General features: G+C 42.7%; 1 protein-coding gene across 8 annotated transcripts in view; it reads left to right on the top strand.

Moving 5' to 3' along the window:
• Window positions 1–20,137, top strand: part of ACOT7 (acyl-CoA thioesterase 7) — a 145,425-nt gene that overhangs the window by 20,373 nt on the left and 104,915 nt on the right. For 7 of the 8 annotated variants that reach the window (XM_072156248.1, XM_072156246.1, XM_072156245.1 and 4 more), the window contains 2 exons: window positions 5,680–5,797; window positions 15,852–16,008. In XM_072156248.1, the coding sequence (XP_072012349.1) occupies window positions 5,680–5,797; window positions 15,852–16,008 (275 nt within the window). Of the gene's footprint in view, window positions 1–4,756; window positions 4,880–5,679; window positions 5,798–15,851; window positions 16,009–20,137 lie in introns of those variants that run through there. The other variant, XM_072156249.1, reaches the window with a different exon arrangement.

The raw sequence follows: 20,137 nt of genomic DNA, 5'->3' as shown, positions 1-20,137 counted from the left end.
AGGTGAGTATTTAAGTCTATTTTTTTTTATGTAGTGGGCAAACTGAGGGCTGGCTATTAAAGGGGGCTGTCTGGCTGCCTATTAACGAGGGGGCTGGCTGGCTGTATACTGCAGGGGTCTGGCTGTATACTAATTTAGGCTTGCTGGCTATATACTGGGAGGCTGTAACCAATGCATTTCCCACCATCGGCTTATACTCGAATTAATAGGTTTTCCCAGTTTTTGTAAAATTAGGCGCCTCGACTTATTCTTGGGTTGGCTTATACCCATGCGCAGTAGACGGGGGACTCGGACGAGGCCGCGCAGCTTGAAGATTATCTGGTAGGCGGAGTAACGTGGCTACTGGGGCGTGGAGTAGCCGCGATGTCCGGCTACTCCACGCCCCAGTAGCCGCATAAAAAAATTAGCATATAGCTACAATAAAGTTTTCTAAAAGACACCCGGGACGTGAGGATTAGCCCAAAAAAGGGCTATCCTCACGTCCCATCCATCCACCTACCACCCCTTCTACCTTTATAGGTAGAATCGGGGTGGTAGGTGCCCTTTAAGGGGTTTATATTTAAAGGGAACCTGTCACCAGGAGACCCATTTTTAGCTCTCCCCCAGTCCCCACAGAGCATAGTACATACACTGCCAAAGTGTTTTTGTATAAAAAAAAGGTTTTACAGAAAAAAAGATATGTTATATTGTACCTTTCATTAGCATCTGCTGTGTGACTAGGCAGTTGCCAATTGGGAGGGGCTGGAAAGGAGCAGTTCCCCCCACCCTTGTGAAACATGTGACCTTTTCAAATATATGAATAACTCCCCACACTCGGGATTGGCTATAGAGGAGCAGGGGGCCTCGCTAAGCCAAGTGATGGGTGTTTTCATATATTTGAAAAGGTCACATGGAGAAGCTGTTTCCCAAGGGTGGGGGCAACTGCTCCTTTCCAGCCCCTCCCATTTGGCAACTGCCTAGTCACACAGCAGATGCTAATAAAAGGTACAATATAACATATCTTTTTTTCTGTAAAACCAATTTTTAATACAAAAACACTTTGGCAGTGTATGTACTATGCTCTGTGGGGACTGGGGGAGTGCTAAAAATCGGTCTCCAGGTGACAGGTTCCCTTTAAGTAACAAATGTGCTGATTGTATGTTATATACTATACCAGCAGTATACAGTAAAGCAGCAGCCAGTCCGCCTTGTACAGTGCTGCACAGGAACATCTAAGCGCACAGTCATTGTTTCAGGATCTTACTGCTTTTATGGTCTGTCTGAAAAAGTAATGTATGATCATATATTGTTAAGGATTTTATATGGATTAACTGATTCACTATATTTTATTTGATAGAATTTATAGCGACATCTTACTATTTAAATTTTTCACACATTGGCAATGCTATTTTATTGTCAAAATATGATGTAATGTGTGAATATGCTTTTGTTTCTTGTAGATGTTTTATATAAAGCAATTTTTGTTGTATCTTGTGTACCTTAAAGGGATTCTGTCACCAGATTTTCCCCCATTCAACTACTAGCACCCTCAGGTAGGGTATGAAAGAAGTCAGGACTTCCAAGTATTGCCTAACTGCTATTATGAGGCCAAGTGTAACAGATTTATTAAGCTATCCCTATTAATCTATTACTTGTATATCTAAGACTTTTTAATAATGTTTTACAATAAACCACTAAAATGATTAAGATGAAGGACACGGCCTAAAATGGCCTTCCCTGTTCAAATTCTGAAAGACATTACTTTTTTTATTCTTTATCCAAAATGGGCTTTTTTTTTTTTTTTTTTTTTTGCAGTAAGATGTTTTGCAGCATCCCTTACCGGGGCCTAGTCCTTTTCCTGGCTTGGGGACAGCCTGGGCCCTAGGTACCTGAGCGTCTGGCTGAGTGCCACCTTGGGCTGGTCTGCGGTCTTGGTGCTGGGAACCAGGGAATAGAGGTCTTGTCCACATCCTGGCAGGTGGAAGTACAAGAAATGAAGGGAGAGGCTGAATATGTAGGTTTCTCCATGGGGCAACCCCGATGTAGATTTAGGGATCCCTGATGTTTCAAATATATGAATAACTCCCCACACTTGGGATTGGCTGTAGAGGAGCAGGGGGCGTCACTAAGCCAAGTAATGAGTGTTTTTATATATTTGAAAAGGTGACATGGAGGAGCTGTTTCCCAAGGGTGGGGGGGAAACTGCTCCTCTCCAGCCACTCCCAGTGGACGAGTGCCTAGTCACACAGCTAAGGTACAATATAACATATCTTTTTTTTTCTGTAAAACCTATTTTTTATACAAAAACACTTTGGCAGTGTATGTACTATGCTCTGTGGGGACTGGGGGAGTGCTAAAAATGCGTCTCCTGGTGACAGGTTCCCTTTAAAGTTAGTACTGTACGAAGAGGCACATAGGGTAATTAGTTGCCATGACTGCCTCTGGTCTTACAAAGGCTGTATGGCATCTGCAAATTCTGGCACAATGTAATGAATGCTGTGTAAAAACACCATATACTGCAATACACTAGTATTGCAGTATATGTTAGGAATGATCAAACCATTAAAAAAATCGGAAAAAAAATGATAAAAAAAAAAAAAAAATTCTAATCAACCCCCTTTCCCTAGAACTGATATAAAACTAAATAGACGGTAAAAATCATAAACATATTGGGTATTGCCATCCCAAAATGTCAGATCAATCAAAATATGAAAACGGTTATTCCTGGCGGTGAACCCCATAACTAAAAATGGACTGGACTGTTTATGGCAGACAAAAATGTCGACCTCTGGCTTCCATGACAACACCCCGGCACCCTAAGATCACTTTGCGAGGGGCTGGGGGAATGACAGAGAGAACTGTTAAGGGGATAAACAGCTCAACATCCTGCTAATTAGGACGAGATATATTGCCCTACACCCTTAAGCAGTTAAAGGGAAACTGAAGCCAGATTTTACCCCATGAAACTACTAGACCCCTCATGTAGGGTATGAATGTCCTTTCTAGAATTCCATCTTTTATGTGTAATCATTTACCTATGAAAAAAATAGTCATGTGCAATTTTCGAAGCTGCAGAGGGAGTGTCAGTTCTGATGCATTGTATAGCTGCACTAGTTTATGCCAAAAACTGTGCCATAGTTGTTGGTGCATTTGCATAATTTTTGGCACTTGGACTGTAATCTGGAATGCCATTCCTCCATGTTTGAGGACACAAGCTTTTGTTGTTTTGAACGGAAAAATGATTAAACTGTAAAATGCTTGAAGGGGCATTTTCAACTGGCCATATACCGTATTTTTTGCCCTATAGGCCGATGCGCCTTATATATGTAATAATTCCATATATAAGGCGCATCGGACTATAAGGCGCGGGGTCCGGGGGCGTGGCGGAGGTCCGGGGGCGGAGCGGAGACCCGACGAGACCCGACGGGACGCGACGCCGAGACGCGACTGGGAACGCGGGGAAGGTGAGCGGGGAAGGTGAGGGGGAGGTGGAGGAGGGCAGCGGACCATACTTACATAGGTCCCCGCTACCGGAGACAGCAGATCTCCAGCGGGAACTGCAGACCACGCGGCAGAAGTTGTTCGTGCCGCGTGGTCTGTAGTTCCCGCTGGAGATCTGCTGTCTCCGGTCTCCGGTAGCGGGGACCAAGGCTTTTAAGTGCGCCTTATAGTCCGGAAAATACGGTACATTTTTTTTTAACTCTATTAACCAGATAATTATCTTCAAATAATAATAATAATCTTCAAATGTGAAAAAAACAATTGAAAAGAAGGGCTCAGTAAAGCATCAGGGAAAAATCATTGAAGCCAGGGAAAACCAATCTGTATGTGTCCTTAAGCCAAAATGGCTTCAGTGAGAAATCGCTGATGTAAAAAAAAAACAAAAACAATGGGAATCCACCCTAAGGCATAGCAGAGCTGTAGGTATGTGTATGGCCAGTTGGGAATTGCTTTTAAAGGATAATCTACCAATAAAAATCCAGCATGATAATCAAGGGACACTTACTCATAGTTTCAGGCACTTTGACTGTGGTAAACTTTTTATATTTGTCCATGGCCTCCTTCCTTCTAAAATCAACTTTCAAAACTATTCTAATGACTCTGGCCTCTATGCTCTGGTTTCACCGGCTGTTACACTGTCTCACCCTTATCCCTGTTCCATCTGTACTTCCCCCTCTGTCTGTACACTGTTCCTATGAAGCTGCAGCAGTTTGGGGGCTCTAGTAACTCCCCCTAACTCCTACTTCTGACTCATGGCCATGGATAACAAATATAAGAATATTATCACAGTCAGAGTGTCAGGATCTGTGAGTTAGTGCCCCTGGTTTATCAAACTTGATTTTAAAGGTAGATTTCCTTTAATAATTGTGGTGCAAGGCATTTCAGTCATTGTTTTGGACAAAGTCCAGTGTTAATGTAACATACTCTAAGATATTTTCTATATATACAGATACAGTATACATTATATCAATAGAGGAAATAGTATCAATCTATAAGTAGAGGATGCAGTATATAAATAAGGCATTTTCTAGGAGTAATTGTGTTAACATGTATAATTATGGGGAAGGTCTACACGATGCAGAGTAGTATAATAATTAGTAGTGCTGATGCTATTTCTATTCTTACACAAAAAAAATACAGGAAGCAGTTTCCATCTGCTGCTCTGATAATTTAGCTACTAGGTTTCCATGGCAACACTGGATGCGATGTGATTGGCTGCCCTGTAGTTTGCGCGTTGCACCATTCATATGTCTGCACATGTGGTTAGGGCTCTGTGACATCAGGCTGACGTCACATCTCCATGCATATTCACCACGAGCAGGGGACATCATTCATCCCCGGCCCTGGATGTCTCACCACCGCTCTAGCTTCCTGTCTACATGGAAGATGTCCTTACAAGGTAGTGTGCACATCTTCTTGTGCTTCCTTCTCTTATTCACTGTACTTTTATATCTGGCAGGGGGGTCATAGCATGGTGAGACTACAGGTTATTGATCAACAGGTTGTTTAAGGATGCTGGGGGTAGTAGTTATTTTATAGTTGTCTGCCTTGCACAATTCCTTTTTGTTAGATGAGTAAATAAACTGGCTAGCTTTTCCTGGCTTTTCCTGCTTTCTGGGAAAGTTGGGTTGATTCCCAACATTCCCAGAAAGCACAAAAAGCCAGGAAAAGCTAGCCAGTTCCACTGCAGCGCCAGGAAAGGGCACACGAAGCATTACACAATACCCAGTCTGGTCTTTCTAATGACTTTCCACTTCAGCAGTCTTTTCTAGTGAAGAGTACTCCGTATGGCGCATAAGCCTCAGATTGGGGGCTGACTGTGGAGACTTGCACCATTCACAAGAAGGGGTGTCCTGAGCCCGGATCGTAGTGAAGCAGCAATAATGTGCTGCCCTCTACTCTTTCCAGCAGGCTCATGAGTAGAGTGACGCTTTGTATAAATAGGGGTACATGGAACCCCCATTCTCTTGTCAGGTTTTCAAAATCCACATCCGCATAATCTGTGTCAAAAGTATCTGTGTAAACTTGCCCAAAAGTGTAATCAGGCTCTTTTACTGAAAATTGAACTTTACATCCTTGTAGAACTTTATTTGCCAGACATCTGGTGCCCCTGCCTGGCTACAACTTGTACTAACACTACACACAGTTCACAGTGACCTTCTGCTATATTAACATATTGTCTGCCTTTCCTTCTTCCAGGATCATGCGTCCAGATGACGCCAACATTGCAGGCAATGTGCATGGAGGAACCATCCTAAAGATGATTGAGGAAGCTGGTGCCATCATTAGCACTCGCCATTGTAACAGCCAGTCCGGGGTAAGATTTTGTAGTGTGGAGACCTCTACAAACAGTCTGGGAGTCCTTCATGTGTTTTTTTGTACACTGTATGCAGCTTTCATATGTCTTGCACTGAGGAGAGGCTTCCGTCAGGACACTCTGTCATAAAGCCCTTACTGGTGGAGGTCTGCAGTGATAGTTGACTTTGTGGAACTTCCTCCTTACAGCATCTCTGGAGCTCAGCCACAGTTATCTTGGGGTTATTCTTTACCTCTCTCACCAAGGCGCTTCTTCAGCGATTGCTTAGTTTGGCTGGAAGGCCTGGTTGAGGGAGACAAAGGACGAAGTAGTGAATGCGACAGGGGCACTACCGAAACTCCCTATAGACCAGCAGTGTGTATATGCCTTCAGAGATGGTATAGAAAAGTAGTCATGAGTGACCGTGGGAGTGGTGCTCAGCGTGAAAGATGCAGATATCATGGAACACCGTAGAAAGAGACATTTGCGGCACTCACCCGTTGGAAGTTTCTTTATTTCGATTTCAGAGTAAAATCAGTCCGACATGGTTAGGCCAAAGTGGAGCAGAGGTGGGAAAGCGCCGGACGGCACGAAACGGCTTTCGCCTTGTTTGACCCCCTGCTCCCACCTCTGCCCCACTTTGGCTGGTTGAGGGAGAGTTGTGGTTGTTCCAAACTGCTCTTAGGAACCTTGAGTGCTGCAGAAATTCTTTTGTAACTTTGGCCAGATCTGAGTCTTGCCACATTTCTGTCTCTGAGCTTCATGGGCAGTTCCTTAGACCTCATGATTCTGATGTGCTCTGACATGTACTGTGAGCTATGAGGTCTTACATAGTCTTTCCTAATCAAGTCCAGTATGTTTAATTAAACACAGCTGGACTCCAATGAAGGAGTATCAGAAGGAAATATGTAATTAAACAAGCCTTTAAATACCTTACAAGTATCTATAAATACTATACAAAATACTGGTGGAAACTTCAAGGGTTGAAAAAATATGCTGTACATAAAATAGTTACTAGAGGTTTCAGGATACCCATTTTACCAGCTAAATGCATAAAGTCTCCTGATTTATTAAAAACCTGGGGAAAAAAAGTTGACTGATAGTTTGCTTCGTCTCATTAGCTTACTGATGAAGGAAGAAGAATTACAACTAAGTTGAAGGAGGCCACATAGATTGCCACAACCTTCTTGGCTGATGCTGAATTTGAGAAGAAAGAAAAAAATCCTCCAACAATCTATTGAGAAGTTCACTATCTTTATAGAAAAACACAAGCCTCAGAAATTTATGAGAGAATTTAGCAATTTTAAAGAGAATAAAGCTTATGATGAACACAGGAATACCCCAAATATAAACAAATGCTGAGGGATGAGATATGCATTACAGGTGTGAATGAAGGGGGGATCACAGTCTGAGAATGATTGATAATTTGTAATTTATTATCTACTAGCTGTAGCTCCCGACATTGCCCTGGATAGTAAATAACTGCTCTTACCTATTACAAAATAGAACTAAAAATATTTTATCTGTCACTGACTGCCAGTCATCGACTGTCACAGCCTGTCTGTCAGTCAGTCAGTCCTTGTCCCTGTCACTGCCTGTCAGTCAGTCAGTCCCTGTCACTGCCTGTCTGTCAGTCAGTCCCTGTCACTGCCTGTCTGTCAGTCAGTCCCTGTCACTGCCTGTCTGTCAGTCAGTCCCTGTCACTGCCTGTCTGTCAGTCAGTCCCTGTCACTGCCTGTCTGTCAGTCAGTCCCTGTCACTGCCTGTCTGTCAGTCAGTCCCTGTCACTGCCTGTCTGTCAGTCAGTCCCTGTCACTGCCTGTCTGTCAGTCAGTCCCTGTCACTGCCTGTCTGTCAGTCAGTCCCTGTCACTGCCTGTCTGTCAGTCAGTCCCTGTCACTGCCTGTCTGTCAGTCAGTCCCTGTCACTGCCTGTCTGTCAGTCAGTCCCTGTCACTGCCTGTCTGTCAGTCAGTCCCTGTCACTGCCTGTCTGTCAGTCAGTCCCTGTCACTGCCTGTCTGTCAGTCAGTCCCTGTCACTGCCTGTCTGTCAGTCAGTCAGTCCCTGTCACTGCCTGTCTGTCAGTCAGTCAGTCCCTGTCACTGCCTGTCTGTCAGTCAGTCAGTCCCTGTCACTGCCTGTCTGTCAGTCAGTCCCTGTCACTGCCTGTCTGTCAGTCAGTCCCTGTCACTGCCTGTCTGTCAGTCAGTCCCTGTCACTGCCTGTCTGTCAGTCAGTCCCTGTCACTGCCTGTCTGTCAGTCAGTCCCTGTCACTGCCTGTCTGTCAGTCAGTCCCTGTCACTGCCTGTCTGTCAGTCAGTCCCTGTCACTGCCTGTCTGTCAGTCAGTCCCTGTCACTGCCTGTCTGTCAGTCAGTCCCTGTCACTGCCTGTCTGTCAGTCAGTCCCTGTCACTGCCTGTCTGTCAGTCAGTCCCTGTCACTGCCTGTCTGTCAGTCAGTCCCTGTCACTGCCTGTCTGTCAGTCAGTCCCTGTCACTGCCTGTCTGTCAGTCAGTCCCTGTCACTGCCTGTCTGTCAGTCAGTCCCTGTCACTGCCTGTCTGTCAGTCAGTCCCTGTCACTGCTGTATTTCTGTATTGTTATGTATTAAGTTTTCTTTGTATTCTATATTGTTATGTATTAAGTTTTCTTTGTATTCTATATTGTTATGTATTAAGTTTTCTTTGTATTCTATATTGTTATGTATTAAGTTTTCTTTGTATTCTATATTGTTATGTATTAAGTTTTCTTTGTATTCTATATTGTTATGTATTAAGTTTTCTTTGTATTCTATATTTATGTATCTTAGTTCATTGTTGGTGCTGTTGTTACAGAGTTTGGTTTTGGTGCTATATTTATGTACTAAATTCTGTTCTATGCAGTATGTTAACAGAGCAGCATAATAAAGCTCTTTACATCAATAACGATTTATAAATGTAGCATCACAACTGACCTCAGTGCATTAATGCATAAACCAGAACTGAGTAATGATCTATTGCGTGAAGTGGTTTATGTTTCCTCACTGGCCATCGACATCCTGTTCATTTGTCATGTGGTCTGATTGCAGCCAACTGAATACTAATAGATTCTTGTAAAGCTTGCGGGCACCTACCTTATAGATGACTTCTCGTCACCCCATGTTGAGATTAACACACCATTCTGTAGCAGCTGCTGCACAGATTCAGGGGCAGTTTTAATTTTCTCTCTAGTCCTCGTGGTTGTTGAGATGTCAGTCCTGGTAATAATAATAATTAATTCTTTATATAGCCCACACAGATTACGCAGCGCTACACAGAGCTTTCCAAATCGGTACCTGTCCCCAATGGGGCTCACAATCTAATCAACCTAAAAGTATGTTTTGGAGTGTGGGAGGAAGCCAGAGGATGCGGATGAAACCCACGCAAACACGGAAAGAACATACAAACTTCCCTGCAGATGTTGACCTGGAGGGGACTTGAAAAAGGGTCCCCAGCGCTCAAGTGCTAACCTCTGAGCCACAGTTCTGCCCATAATAATCCTCTCCACTGTCTTATGTTATGATACTCTTCTCAGTCACTGCAGCAGACAGTGTCAGAGAAGCTGCAGTGTACGTTCACTGTTAGCCTCTATATGAGAATAGAGAGATCTGTGTTTACACATTTTGGATTGCATTATGGCTAGCAAGATTGTTGGTATGCTCCAGTGCACAGTCTGCTGTATGTATACACTTCTGGAGCAGGATTTCCAGGGTGCATACTGCTGCAACAGATATGCCCATATTTTTCTACTGGAAGCTCGTGTTAGACATTCAGAGGAAGATATTGCACGGCTGCGAGCAATCGACAATCTTGAGAAGAGTATGCTGCTCACTGAGCAAGCAATAAGCGGGATAGAAGTGGAGGGTGGAGAGGAAAGCCATCAGGGTCAGGTGGGAAGCTGGGTTACTGGAAATAGAGGGGGTAGAACAGGGTTCCAAGAAAAGGAAGGCCAATTCCGACTCTGAACATCCAAGCAAAATTGTGCAATGATGTAAGAACATCAGTTTCAGAAATGGCAGCCCTAGCGGATCCTGCTCTCCCTAACAGCCGGGGTAGCAGACCAGCTAGTAGTAGGGTGGATGGGAGTGCAGGTAAGCCAAGGCAGCTAGTGGTTGTAAGGGACTCTATAATCAGGAAGACCGATAGAATAATTTGTCCCCAAGACCGCCTCAACCAAATGATTTGCTGTCTCCCTGGTGCCAGGGTTCGGCATGTGGTGGAAAGGATAGATAAATTACTGGGAGGGGCTGGGGATGACCCAGCTGTCGTGGTCCATGTTGGTACCAATGACAGAATAGATGGTAGGTGGAGGAGCCTGAAGAATAATTTTAAAGAATTAGGTTCAAAGCTTAAGGGAAGGACCTCCAAGGTAGTATTCTCCGTAATTCTACCTGTGCCATGCGCTACACAGAGAAGACAGCGGAGCTCAGGGAGTTCAATGCATGGCTCAGATCCTGGTGTAGGATTTGGGTTCCTAGAGCACTGGGCTGACTTTTCATTGGGGTACAAGCTGTTTTCCGCAGATTACTTGCAACTGATTGGAAGGGGGGCTGCTGTGCTGGGGGAGAAGATCCTAGCAGGGGTGGCGGAGTATTTAAACTAGGATCTGGGTAGATGGAAAAGGAAGACACTAAAGGGGTAGACAGGTCAGAGAGGGGGCAGATTATGTTGGTGGGTGGTGAGGTGGGCGGTTTATGGAGGATAAAGAGATCCACAATTTACGAAACAGTAGTAAGTGGCGGTAAAATTACTTTAAATCAGATAAATAACTGTGGAAAATTAAATTGGATGTTCACAAATGCCAGAAGTATCACGGGCAAAATGGGTGAGCTTGAGGCTCTGGTATTAGAGGAACAGTTAGATGTTGTTGGTGTAGCAGAGACATGGCTCGATCACATGATTGGGGTGTTAATATTCAAGGTTTTACAGTCTTTCGGAAAGACAGGGCGAATAGGAGGGGAAATAGTGAGAAGAGACTTAAAAGTGATTGTGAATTAGTCAGTGGTCTCAGAAGAGTGTGTGGAGGCTGAAACTTTGTGGGTTGAAATTCAAAACCAGGAGAGAGTTAAGAAAATTATATTTGGTGTAATTTATAGACCCCCTAACATCTCTGAGGAAATAGAGGGTCACCTATATAAACAGATGGAGCGGGCTGCACAGGAGGGGACCGTAGTGATAATGGGAGACTTTAACTTTCCAAATATAAATTGGGGTCAGGGCTCGTCTTCATCTCTGAAGGGGAGACATTTTATGAATATTCTTCAGGATAATTTTATGGTGCAGCTTGTAGAAGATCCCACAAGAGGTGACGCATTGTTGGACATTGTGATTTCTGACAATTCGGAGATTGTCCAAAATGCCAGTGTCCGGGAAACCCTTGGGAACAGCGATCATACTATAATTATTTTCCTCTTAAACTGTAAAAAGCTAAAACAGGTGGGAAAATCAAACTTTAACTTTTAAGAAGGCTAATTTCCAGAAATTTAGGGCTGCAATACAGGATATAGACTGGGATCAGATACTGTCAAATGATGATACTAATGTTAAATGGGAGAAATTAAAATCTATCCTGGGTTTTTATACTTCTAAATTTATTCCAATAGGTAACAAGTATAGACGGGCTAGATTACACCCCGCATGGCTTACAGCTACAGTTAAAAGGGAAATTAATGATAAAAGGAGGGCATTCAAAAAATATAAATCTGACGGGTCACCTGAGGCTTTCAATACTTACAAAAACTTACCAAAATCTGCAAAAAGGAAATCAAATCAGCCAAAATACAAAATGAAAGACAGGTGGCTAAAGATAGGAAAACAAATCCTAAGAAATGTTTTAAGTATATTAATGCAGTAAAAAAATGGGTCAGAACAGGTTGGACCCCTTTATTCTGAAAATGGGCATCGGTGACTGGAGACAAAGAGAAGGCGGAGATACTTAATGGCTTTTTTAGCTCCGTTTATACGATAGAAGAAAGAACTTCTGATCTGGGTGGTGCCAGTGCGGGTCATGCATCCTGTAATATACTGGACTGGCTGAATGTAGACATGATCCAATCTAAGCTCAATAAAAATCAATGTGTACAAAGCTCCTGGACCAGATGGGTTACACCCCAGAGTTCTTAAAGAACTCAGTCCTGTTATTGCCGTGCCGTTGTCTAAAATCTTCAGAGATTCTGTAATGTCTGGTGTGGTGCCAAGTGAATGCCACAAGGCAAATGTGGTCCCAATATATGAAAAAGGCTCTAGAAGTTTGCCAGGCAATTACAGGCCTGTAAGCTTAACTTCCATTGTGGGGAAAATATTGGACGGGTTAGTAAAAGACTATATACTGCAGTATGTGACATCAAATAGTATAATAAGTGACAGCCAACATGGGTTTACTAAAAATAGAAGAGGTGAGCAGGTGCCTGGATGGAGGAGCTGCTGTGGATATTGTGTTCTTGGACTTTGCAAAGGCATTTGACACTGTCCATCATAGACGCCTGATGGGTAAAATAAGGTCTAATGGTTTGACAGGAAACATTTGCAATTGGATTGAAAACTGTCTGAAGGATCATATCCAGAGATTTGTGGTCAATGATTCCTACTCGGAATGGTCACCAGTTATGAGTGGTGTACCCCAGGGTTCTGTGCTTGGCCCACTACTATTTAATATATTTATTAATGATATAGAGGTAGGAATTAATAGCACTGTGTCTATTTTTGCACATGACACCAAACTGTGAAGTGTAATACAGTCTATGGAGGATGCTCAGGGCGACTTGGACAAACTTAGAGTGTTTGGTCATCCACTTGGCAAATCAGGTTCGATGTGGATAAATGTAAGGTTATGCACCTGGGGGGTAATAATCCACAGGCAACATATGTCCTTGGGGGAGTAAATCTGGGAGAGTCCCTTGAAAAGGACCTCGGTGTACTAGTAGATCATAAATAAAATAACAGCATGCAATGTCAATCGGCTGCCTCTAAAGCCAGCAAGATATTATCATGTATCAAAAGTGGTATGGACTCTCAGGATAAGGATGTAATATTACTGCTGTACAAGGCATTGGTTCGGCCTCACCTACAATATGCCGTCCAGTTCTGGGTACCGGTCCATAAAAAGGATGCCCTGGAGCTGGAGAGGGTTCAACGTAGAGCCACAAAAATGATAAGGGGAATGGAGGGTCTCAGTTATGAGGAAATGTGTCTTTTTTCAGCCGTATAAACTATGATTATGTTAACACTGTGTTAACATTGCATTTACAGTGTGTCTGCATAAACTGCATAATTCATTTGGAAATTTCCTTTCTATGAATTCCTTAGCGTTTTCTAGATCTCTGCTTGCTGTCCTTCTATAGAAAGTGTCTATGATTACTTCCAGTGGATAGAAATCTGTCCATGGTCATGTGACGTCACACAGGTGCACATGCCTTTAGTATCACACGGCTCTGATTACTGTCTGTGATAATAACGACTTGTGCACCTGTGTGTCCATCACATGACCATGAACAGATTTCTATCCACTGGAAGTAATCACTTTCTATGGCAGGACAGCAAGCAGAGATCTAGAAAACCATGAGGAATTGATACAGAAAGTATATTGGAAAATTGTTTAACTTTTCCTTACGCAAACCATATCAATTATTTGCTTAAAGTGAACAACCCCTTTAATGTAATGTAAACACAACATGTGAATACAGCCTCTAAATGATCAAAGAGATCCCACTATGTATGTACACTTGCTACATTGTGCAATGTACAATTGCTTCTCTGCTATTGCCTGAGCATGAGGATAACATGCCCCCTCTTCTCTGACAGTAGAGAGGATTTTAATGGTCAGATACTGTGACTGATATCTCAGCAACCATAGGGGCTAGAAAGAAAATTTAAAGTCTCCCCGAATCTGTGCAGAGTTTAATCAGCTCGAAGACAGAAGATACAAGTGGAGAAATGTGGAAATGAGCATATGATCGTGTATCAGAACCCTATGGCTTGCAACAAAACAGCAGTCTTTGTACTTATGTAGACTATACACAAAGCTGATTGTGGTGTAGACTCTTTTCACAAACTTACTTCTGTACTGGACTATGGGGTGATAAAGCTCGCCTACACCAGATACAGTAAAGCAAACCCATCTGCAAGAACTAGGTCATGGTAGGTTTTTTGATCGGAAACAAGATTTTATTTTCCTTTTATTTTCTGCTACTTAGAAAGCAGAGATCTTGAAAAGTTTAAAATTGAAACAAAAATAAATACAAATTATATATTTAGTAAAAAAAAACTATATTGGATTCATCTTGTTATGCTTTAGAATCAAATGAAGTATTTGCAAACATATTAAACATTTTAAGATATTTTAAATGTAGAGCTGTTGATATACATACCAAATGATCGGAGATCAGCTATTTGTTTTAAAATTTCTGTAGATAAATGTTTATATATGAAACTAGTATGTGAAATTTAAGTGAGATTGTACTGAGCTGAAGACAATGAAGACCATAGCTCTTGTTTGCCTTTACAAGTACTGTCCACTAGATGGCGCTCAAGCCCAAGCTTAGCATCTCTGGAGAAAGTTACCGCAGTACCTGCCGATCACACACTGGAGATGGCAATGGATTCCACAGGGTTATACAGTGACAGACCCTGCTCATTGGTTTCTATGTGTGAGGACATTTAATAATCAACTCCTCACAACATCATCAGGCACCCCTCAGCCAACGCAGAACATCACCAGGCACCCCTCAGCCAACGCAGAACATCACCAGGCACACCTCAGGCGCTGCAGAACATCACCAGGCACACCTCGGGCGCTGCAGAACATCACCAGGCACACCTCGGGCGCTGCAGAACATCACCAGGCACACCTCGGGCGCTGCGGAACATCACCAGGCACACCTCGGGCGCTGCAGAACATCACCAGGCACACCTCGGGCGCTGCGGAACATCACCAGGCACACCTCGGGCGCTGCGGAACATCACCAGGCACACCTCGGGCGCTGCGGAACATCACCAGGCACACCTCGGGCGCTGCGGAACATCACCAGGCACACCTCGGGCGCTGCGGAACATCACCAGGCACACCTCGGGCGCTGCGGAACATCACCAGGCACACCTCGGGCGCTGCGGAACATCACCAGGCACACCTCGGGCGCTGCGGAACATCACCAGGCACACCTCGGGCGCTGCGGAACATCACCAGGCACACCTCGGGCGCTGCGGAACATCACCAGGCACACCTCGGGCGCTGCGGAACATCACCAGGCACACCTCGGGCGCTGCGGAACATCACCAGGCACACCTCGGGCGCTGCGGAACATCACCAGGCACACCTCGGGCGCTGCGGAACATCACCAGGCACACCTCGGGCGCTGCGGAACATCACCAGGCACACCTCGGGCGCTGCGGAACATCACCAGGCACACCTCGGGCGCTGCGGAACATCACCAGGCACACCTCGGGCGCTGCGGAACATCACCAGGCACACCTCGGGCGCTGCGGAACATCACCAGGCACACCTCGGGCGCTGCGGAACATCACCAGGCACACCTCGGGCGCTGCGGAACATCACCAGGCACACCTCGGGCGCTGCGGAACATCACCAGGCACACCTCGGGCGCTGCGGAACATCACCAGGCACACCTCGGGCGCTGCGGAACATCACCAGGCACACCTGATGCCAATAGGCCCGAAATAGAGAAAAATTTATTCCCAACCCCAAATATGGCAGTCAGAATACAAATGTACCTGTCAGCAAACTGCATCAAGTCATGGAGGTGTTTGAGTCTGTGTCATCAGCATATTTAACTTCTCTCTGTTCTTTTTTTGTCAGCATTATTATCTCCTCTCTGCTAGCTGACAACATAGAGGCACGAACATTCCCATGTCTCGATGCAGATTGCTGGCAGGGAGCCAGGTATAGTTTTAAAAGTGATGGAACAAGTAATGTGAATTTTAAATCGGATTGGTAAATGGTATTAAATAGGCTATGGGAACCTGTCATTAGGTGAAACTGTGTGTGCTGAAACAGGTATGAAGAATATACAATCTTTTTGACACTTTCACCATCTACTCTAGGAAAAATGCATTGCAGCTTTGGCCCGTGTGGAGCGCACAGACTTCCTGTCACCCATGTGTATTGGAGAGGTGGGTCACGTCAGTGCAGAGATCTCCTATACTTCCAAGCACTCTGTGGAGGTTCAAGTGAATGTTATGGCTGAAAACATATTAACAGGTAAGAAGTTCAAGCTGTTTGGATATATAGATGAGATATATATCCAATATAGAGGTAAAAGTAATACCATGTACATCAATCTCAATTTTTGTTTACAGGAACAGTATTATAGTAGTTACATTCTTATACTTTGGGACATGTATTATAGGAGTTATATTCTTGTACATAGGGGGTAATATTATAGTAATTATATTCTTGTACATAGGGGGCAGTATTATAGTAGTTATATTCCTGTACATAGGGGGCATTATTATAGTAGGTATATTCTTGTACATAGGGGACAGTATTATATAGTTATAATCTTGTACATAGGGGGCAGTATTATACTAATTATATTCTTGTACATAGGGGACAGTATTATAGTAGTTATATTCTGGTACATAGGGGGCAGTATTATAGTAGTTATAATCTTGTACATAGGGGGTAATATTATAGTAATTATATTCTTGTACATAGGGGACAGTATTATAGTAGTTGTATTCCTGTACATAGGGGGCATTATTATAGTAGGTATATTCTTGTACATAGGGAACAGTATTATAGTAGTTATAATCTTGTACATAGGGGGTAATATTATAGTAATTATATTCTTGTACATAGGGGACAGTATTATAGTAGTTATATTCTTGTGCATAGGGGGCAGTATTATACTAATTATATTCTTGTACATAGGGGGCAGTATTATAGTAGTTATATTCTGGTACATAGGGGGCAGTATTATAGTAGTTATAATCTTGTACATAGGGGGTAATATTATAGTAATTATATTCTTGTACATAGGGGACAGTATTATAGTAGTTATATTCTTGTACATAGGGGGTAATATTATAGTAATTATATTCTTGTACATAGGGGACAGTATTATAGTAGTTATATACTTGTACATAGGGGGTAATATTATAGTAATTATATTCTTGTACATAGGGGGCAGTATTATAGTAGTGATATTCCAGAACGTCAATGGATTCTACAACATAAAAATTCTACAACATTCTACAAGCATATATGTATATATATACATATACGTGTGAGTGTGTGTGTGTGTATATATATATATATATATATATATATATATATATATATATATATATATATATATATATATAATAGATAGATATATAATAGATAGATTCTACAACATAGGAGCAGTATTATAGCTCTATTTTTGTAAATAAGGGGGTAAAATTTTAGAAGTTTTGTAACTTTTGAGTTTATATATTTCTTTTCATTAATACAATATTGAATGAATAAAAACACACAAGATGACAGCATGATTGTGCCGTGTTTCTAAACATTGTCTTGCTTAGAGTCTCAATTTCCCAATTTATTTTATATGAGCCGTATCCAGAAGATTTTGAGAATGCGCCGGTTTAGTTTTATTGTGGATGTGCCCTGGTGCTGTTATATAGTCAATTCTTGCTGCCTACTTTCCCTCGACTCTTGAGCAGCACACAACAGCAGGGTATACGGCAGCAGATATACAATAAGCATATGCTGTGTGACAAGTGACTGTGGGGGATCACAGTGGGAGAACAGCAGAGACAGTGCTATGTTTGCAGATGATGGACCATACCTAACACTCTATAGGAGAGGAGCTCATTCTCTTAGTAATGACATACTGTGTGCTAAAATGTGTCTTTCAAGTTATTATATCTTATATCACTGGAAATGTTTCCAGAAATTGCTCTGCTTTATTATACCACAGTTGGAAGGTAACTTAATATTCAGAAAGCATCTCTTCCCTAAGATTAGGGTTTTTATGTTGCTTTTTGATTTTTTCTGTTTTCTACAGTATGCGGCAGTACTATGAGCATCTTAGAGTGAATCAGCATCATTAGTGTTTTGTAGTGATTATTACCCATTGTTACGTCTAGGGGAGAACGCTGCATTTGGGTTATATTGTCTGCTTGGGGCAGATCCAAAGTATATCATGCATGTCACAACATTGCGTGAAGAGTGTGTTTCCTACTTAAACAGCTGTTAACAAATGCATGTGTTAACACAATGTTAACATGTGCGTTAACAATGCATTAACTGTTGTGTTTTGTAAACACAAGTGTTAACAGCTGTTTAATTAGGCAAATCACTCTTCATCTGTTCCAGTGCATTTTTAAACGCATGCGTTAAACGCGACGTGTGACTGCACCATTCGTGAACCCTCTAGTTCTGTGAGATGCTGTGTTCTGACAATTTGCTTAGATTATCAGGGTCCAGGGTTTATATACACTTTCATTTAGCTTCTGAACATTCACTAGTATCGTACACCTAGGAAAAGAGAAATGAAACAGATCAGAGATGAGAAATGATGAGATTCACGAGATGGATTTAAAACACAATGGGGGTCATTTACGCGCTTTCCCGACGTGTTACCCGAATATTTCCGATTTGCGCCGATTTTCCCTGTATTGCCCCGGGATTTTGCCGCACACGATCGGATTTTGCCGCATCGGTGCCGACATGCACGCGACGGAAATCGGGGGGCATGCCCGAACGAAAACCCGACGGATTCGGAAAAACCGCCGCATTTAAAAAAAAAAAAAAATGTGTCGCAAAAACGCATGAACACCACCTGGTGGACGGCGGAGGAACTACCTTAGTGATCTGCCCCAATGACACTCTCCAGCTCTGCTATATCTCACCTATTACACATGCTATATCTCAGAGTTATCTCTGCTATATCACAGCTTTAACATACACAGAGTCAGCTCTACTATACCGCTTTCCTCCGCTATAAAGATCATATCTTGCCTGTAGCTAGTAGAGTAAATCTCTGCACAAATCTTTTTCTGTCAGGAAGTGCATGTGTTTGAGCTTGTCTTGTAACGGAGGTAGGAGGCGCAGGAGGCAAAGAGCACTGCATTGAGAAGAGTCTGACCTGTTCGACCAAAGTCTGGAGATTTACGATAGGATCCTGGCCCAACCAAAATTGTATGGACCAGGACTAATGAAGACAGGTTGGAATTATATCTGTGTATATGAGTATATTTAAGAATCTTGTCTTTGTGGTAATACTCCTTTAACTATGTAGTAATCTGTCATCCTCTCTAAACGTCTGTAAACTTAGTAGAAAAGCAGGCAGCACTCCAAAATGAATCCAATCAAGGTGACATTTATTCAAGCGGGACAGCATTTTGTGTCTAGGGGTTCGTCCATTCCTTGGAGCTTCATTCACATCTACAATTCCTCTTTATTTCATTTTTACAGCCTTTTTTTTTTACACTTTTTGCTTGCTTTCTGCATCTTTTGGGTTGTTATATCACCAGCTGTCATTGTACAGGTATATATAGGATTGGATTATCTACTCCTGATTAAGTCTGTGTGGGATGTATGCACATTTTATCCCTCCTGTGGGCAGGAAAAGCCACTTTCATGAAAATAATATAAATATATTTATATAATATTTGTCTTGTATACCTTATTGCATCACTCCCTTAATGCAAAACTGCACCAAAATTGTACCTTTTCTAGGGTTTCACCAAAATACATACACTGAACCAGGACATCATCCTATGGACATGGACAATCAATATTCCTATGCCTATAAAACCATAAGAGATTAGCTTAAAGATTATATTGGAAAATGTCATAAAGCAATGAATTAGCTTTTATTTTCTGAATACCCCTTTGGGTTTATGCAGACGGGTGTATCCTCTGCAAAAAAAAGGTGGATGTGTGATGTCCTTGTTCAGCCTATATTTTATCCACATCCGTTTTTTTTTCACATCCGTATGTCATCTGTTTTTTCACATCTGCAAGAAAAACGGATGGTTTTCTAATGTATTCTCCGCCCAGCTCAGCTGGTTGCATAGCAACATTTGGGATAGAAACAGACTGCATGCAGATGTCATCCATGTGCTGCCGTTTTTTTTTTTTTTTTGAAGATCCAAAAAAAACAGACCCATAGGAATCAATGAGTCAATATGCCGCCACCACCCCCGCCAAAAAAAAAAACGGATAGCATATGGACCTCAAAAACGCCCATCTGAATGCTGTTTGTGCAGGTTTATAGACCCCCTTTCCCCCTTTCTGTCATTTTCCAGCACATCCCTTCTCACCCCTGCACTCAAACTGCGCAGCTCATGCGGCATTAGTGGCCTGCTGAATGCGTCTTTCTTGTGCTGTTATATTT

This window comes from Engystomops pustulosus, chromosome 6 (assembly GCF_040894005.1).
Source record: "Engystomops pustulosus chromosome 6, aEngPut4.maternal, whole genome shotgun sequence".
Classification (NCBI taxonomy): Eukaryota; Metazoa; Chordata; class Amphibia; order Anura; family Leptodactylidae; genus Engystomops; species Engystomops pustulosus.
The sequence above is the reverse complement of the archived record's forward strand: the minus strand, read 5'-3'. Positions and strand labels throughout refer to the sequence as shown.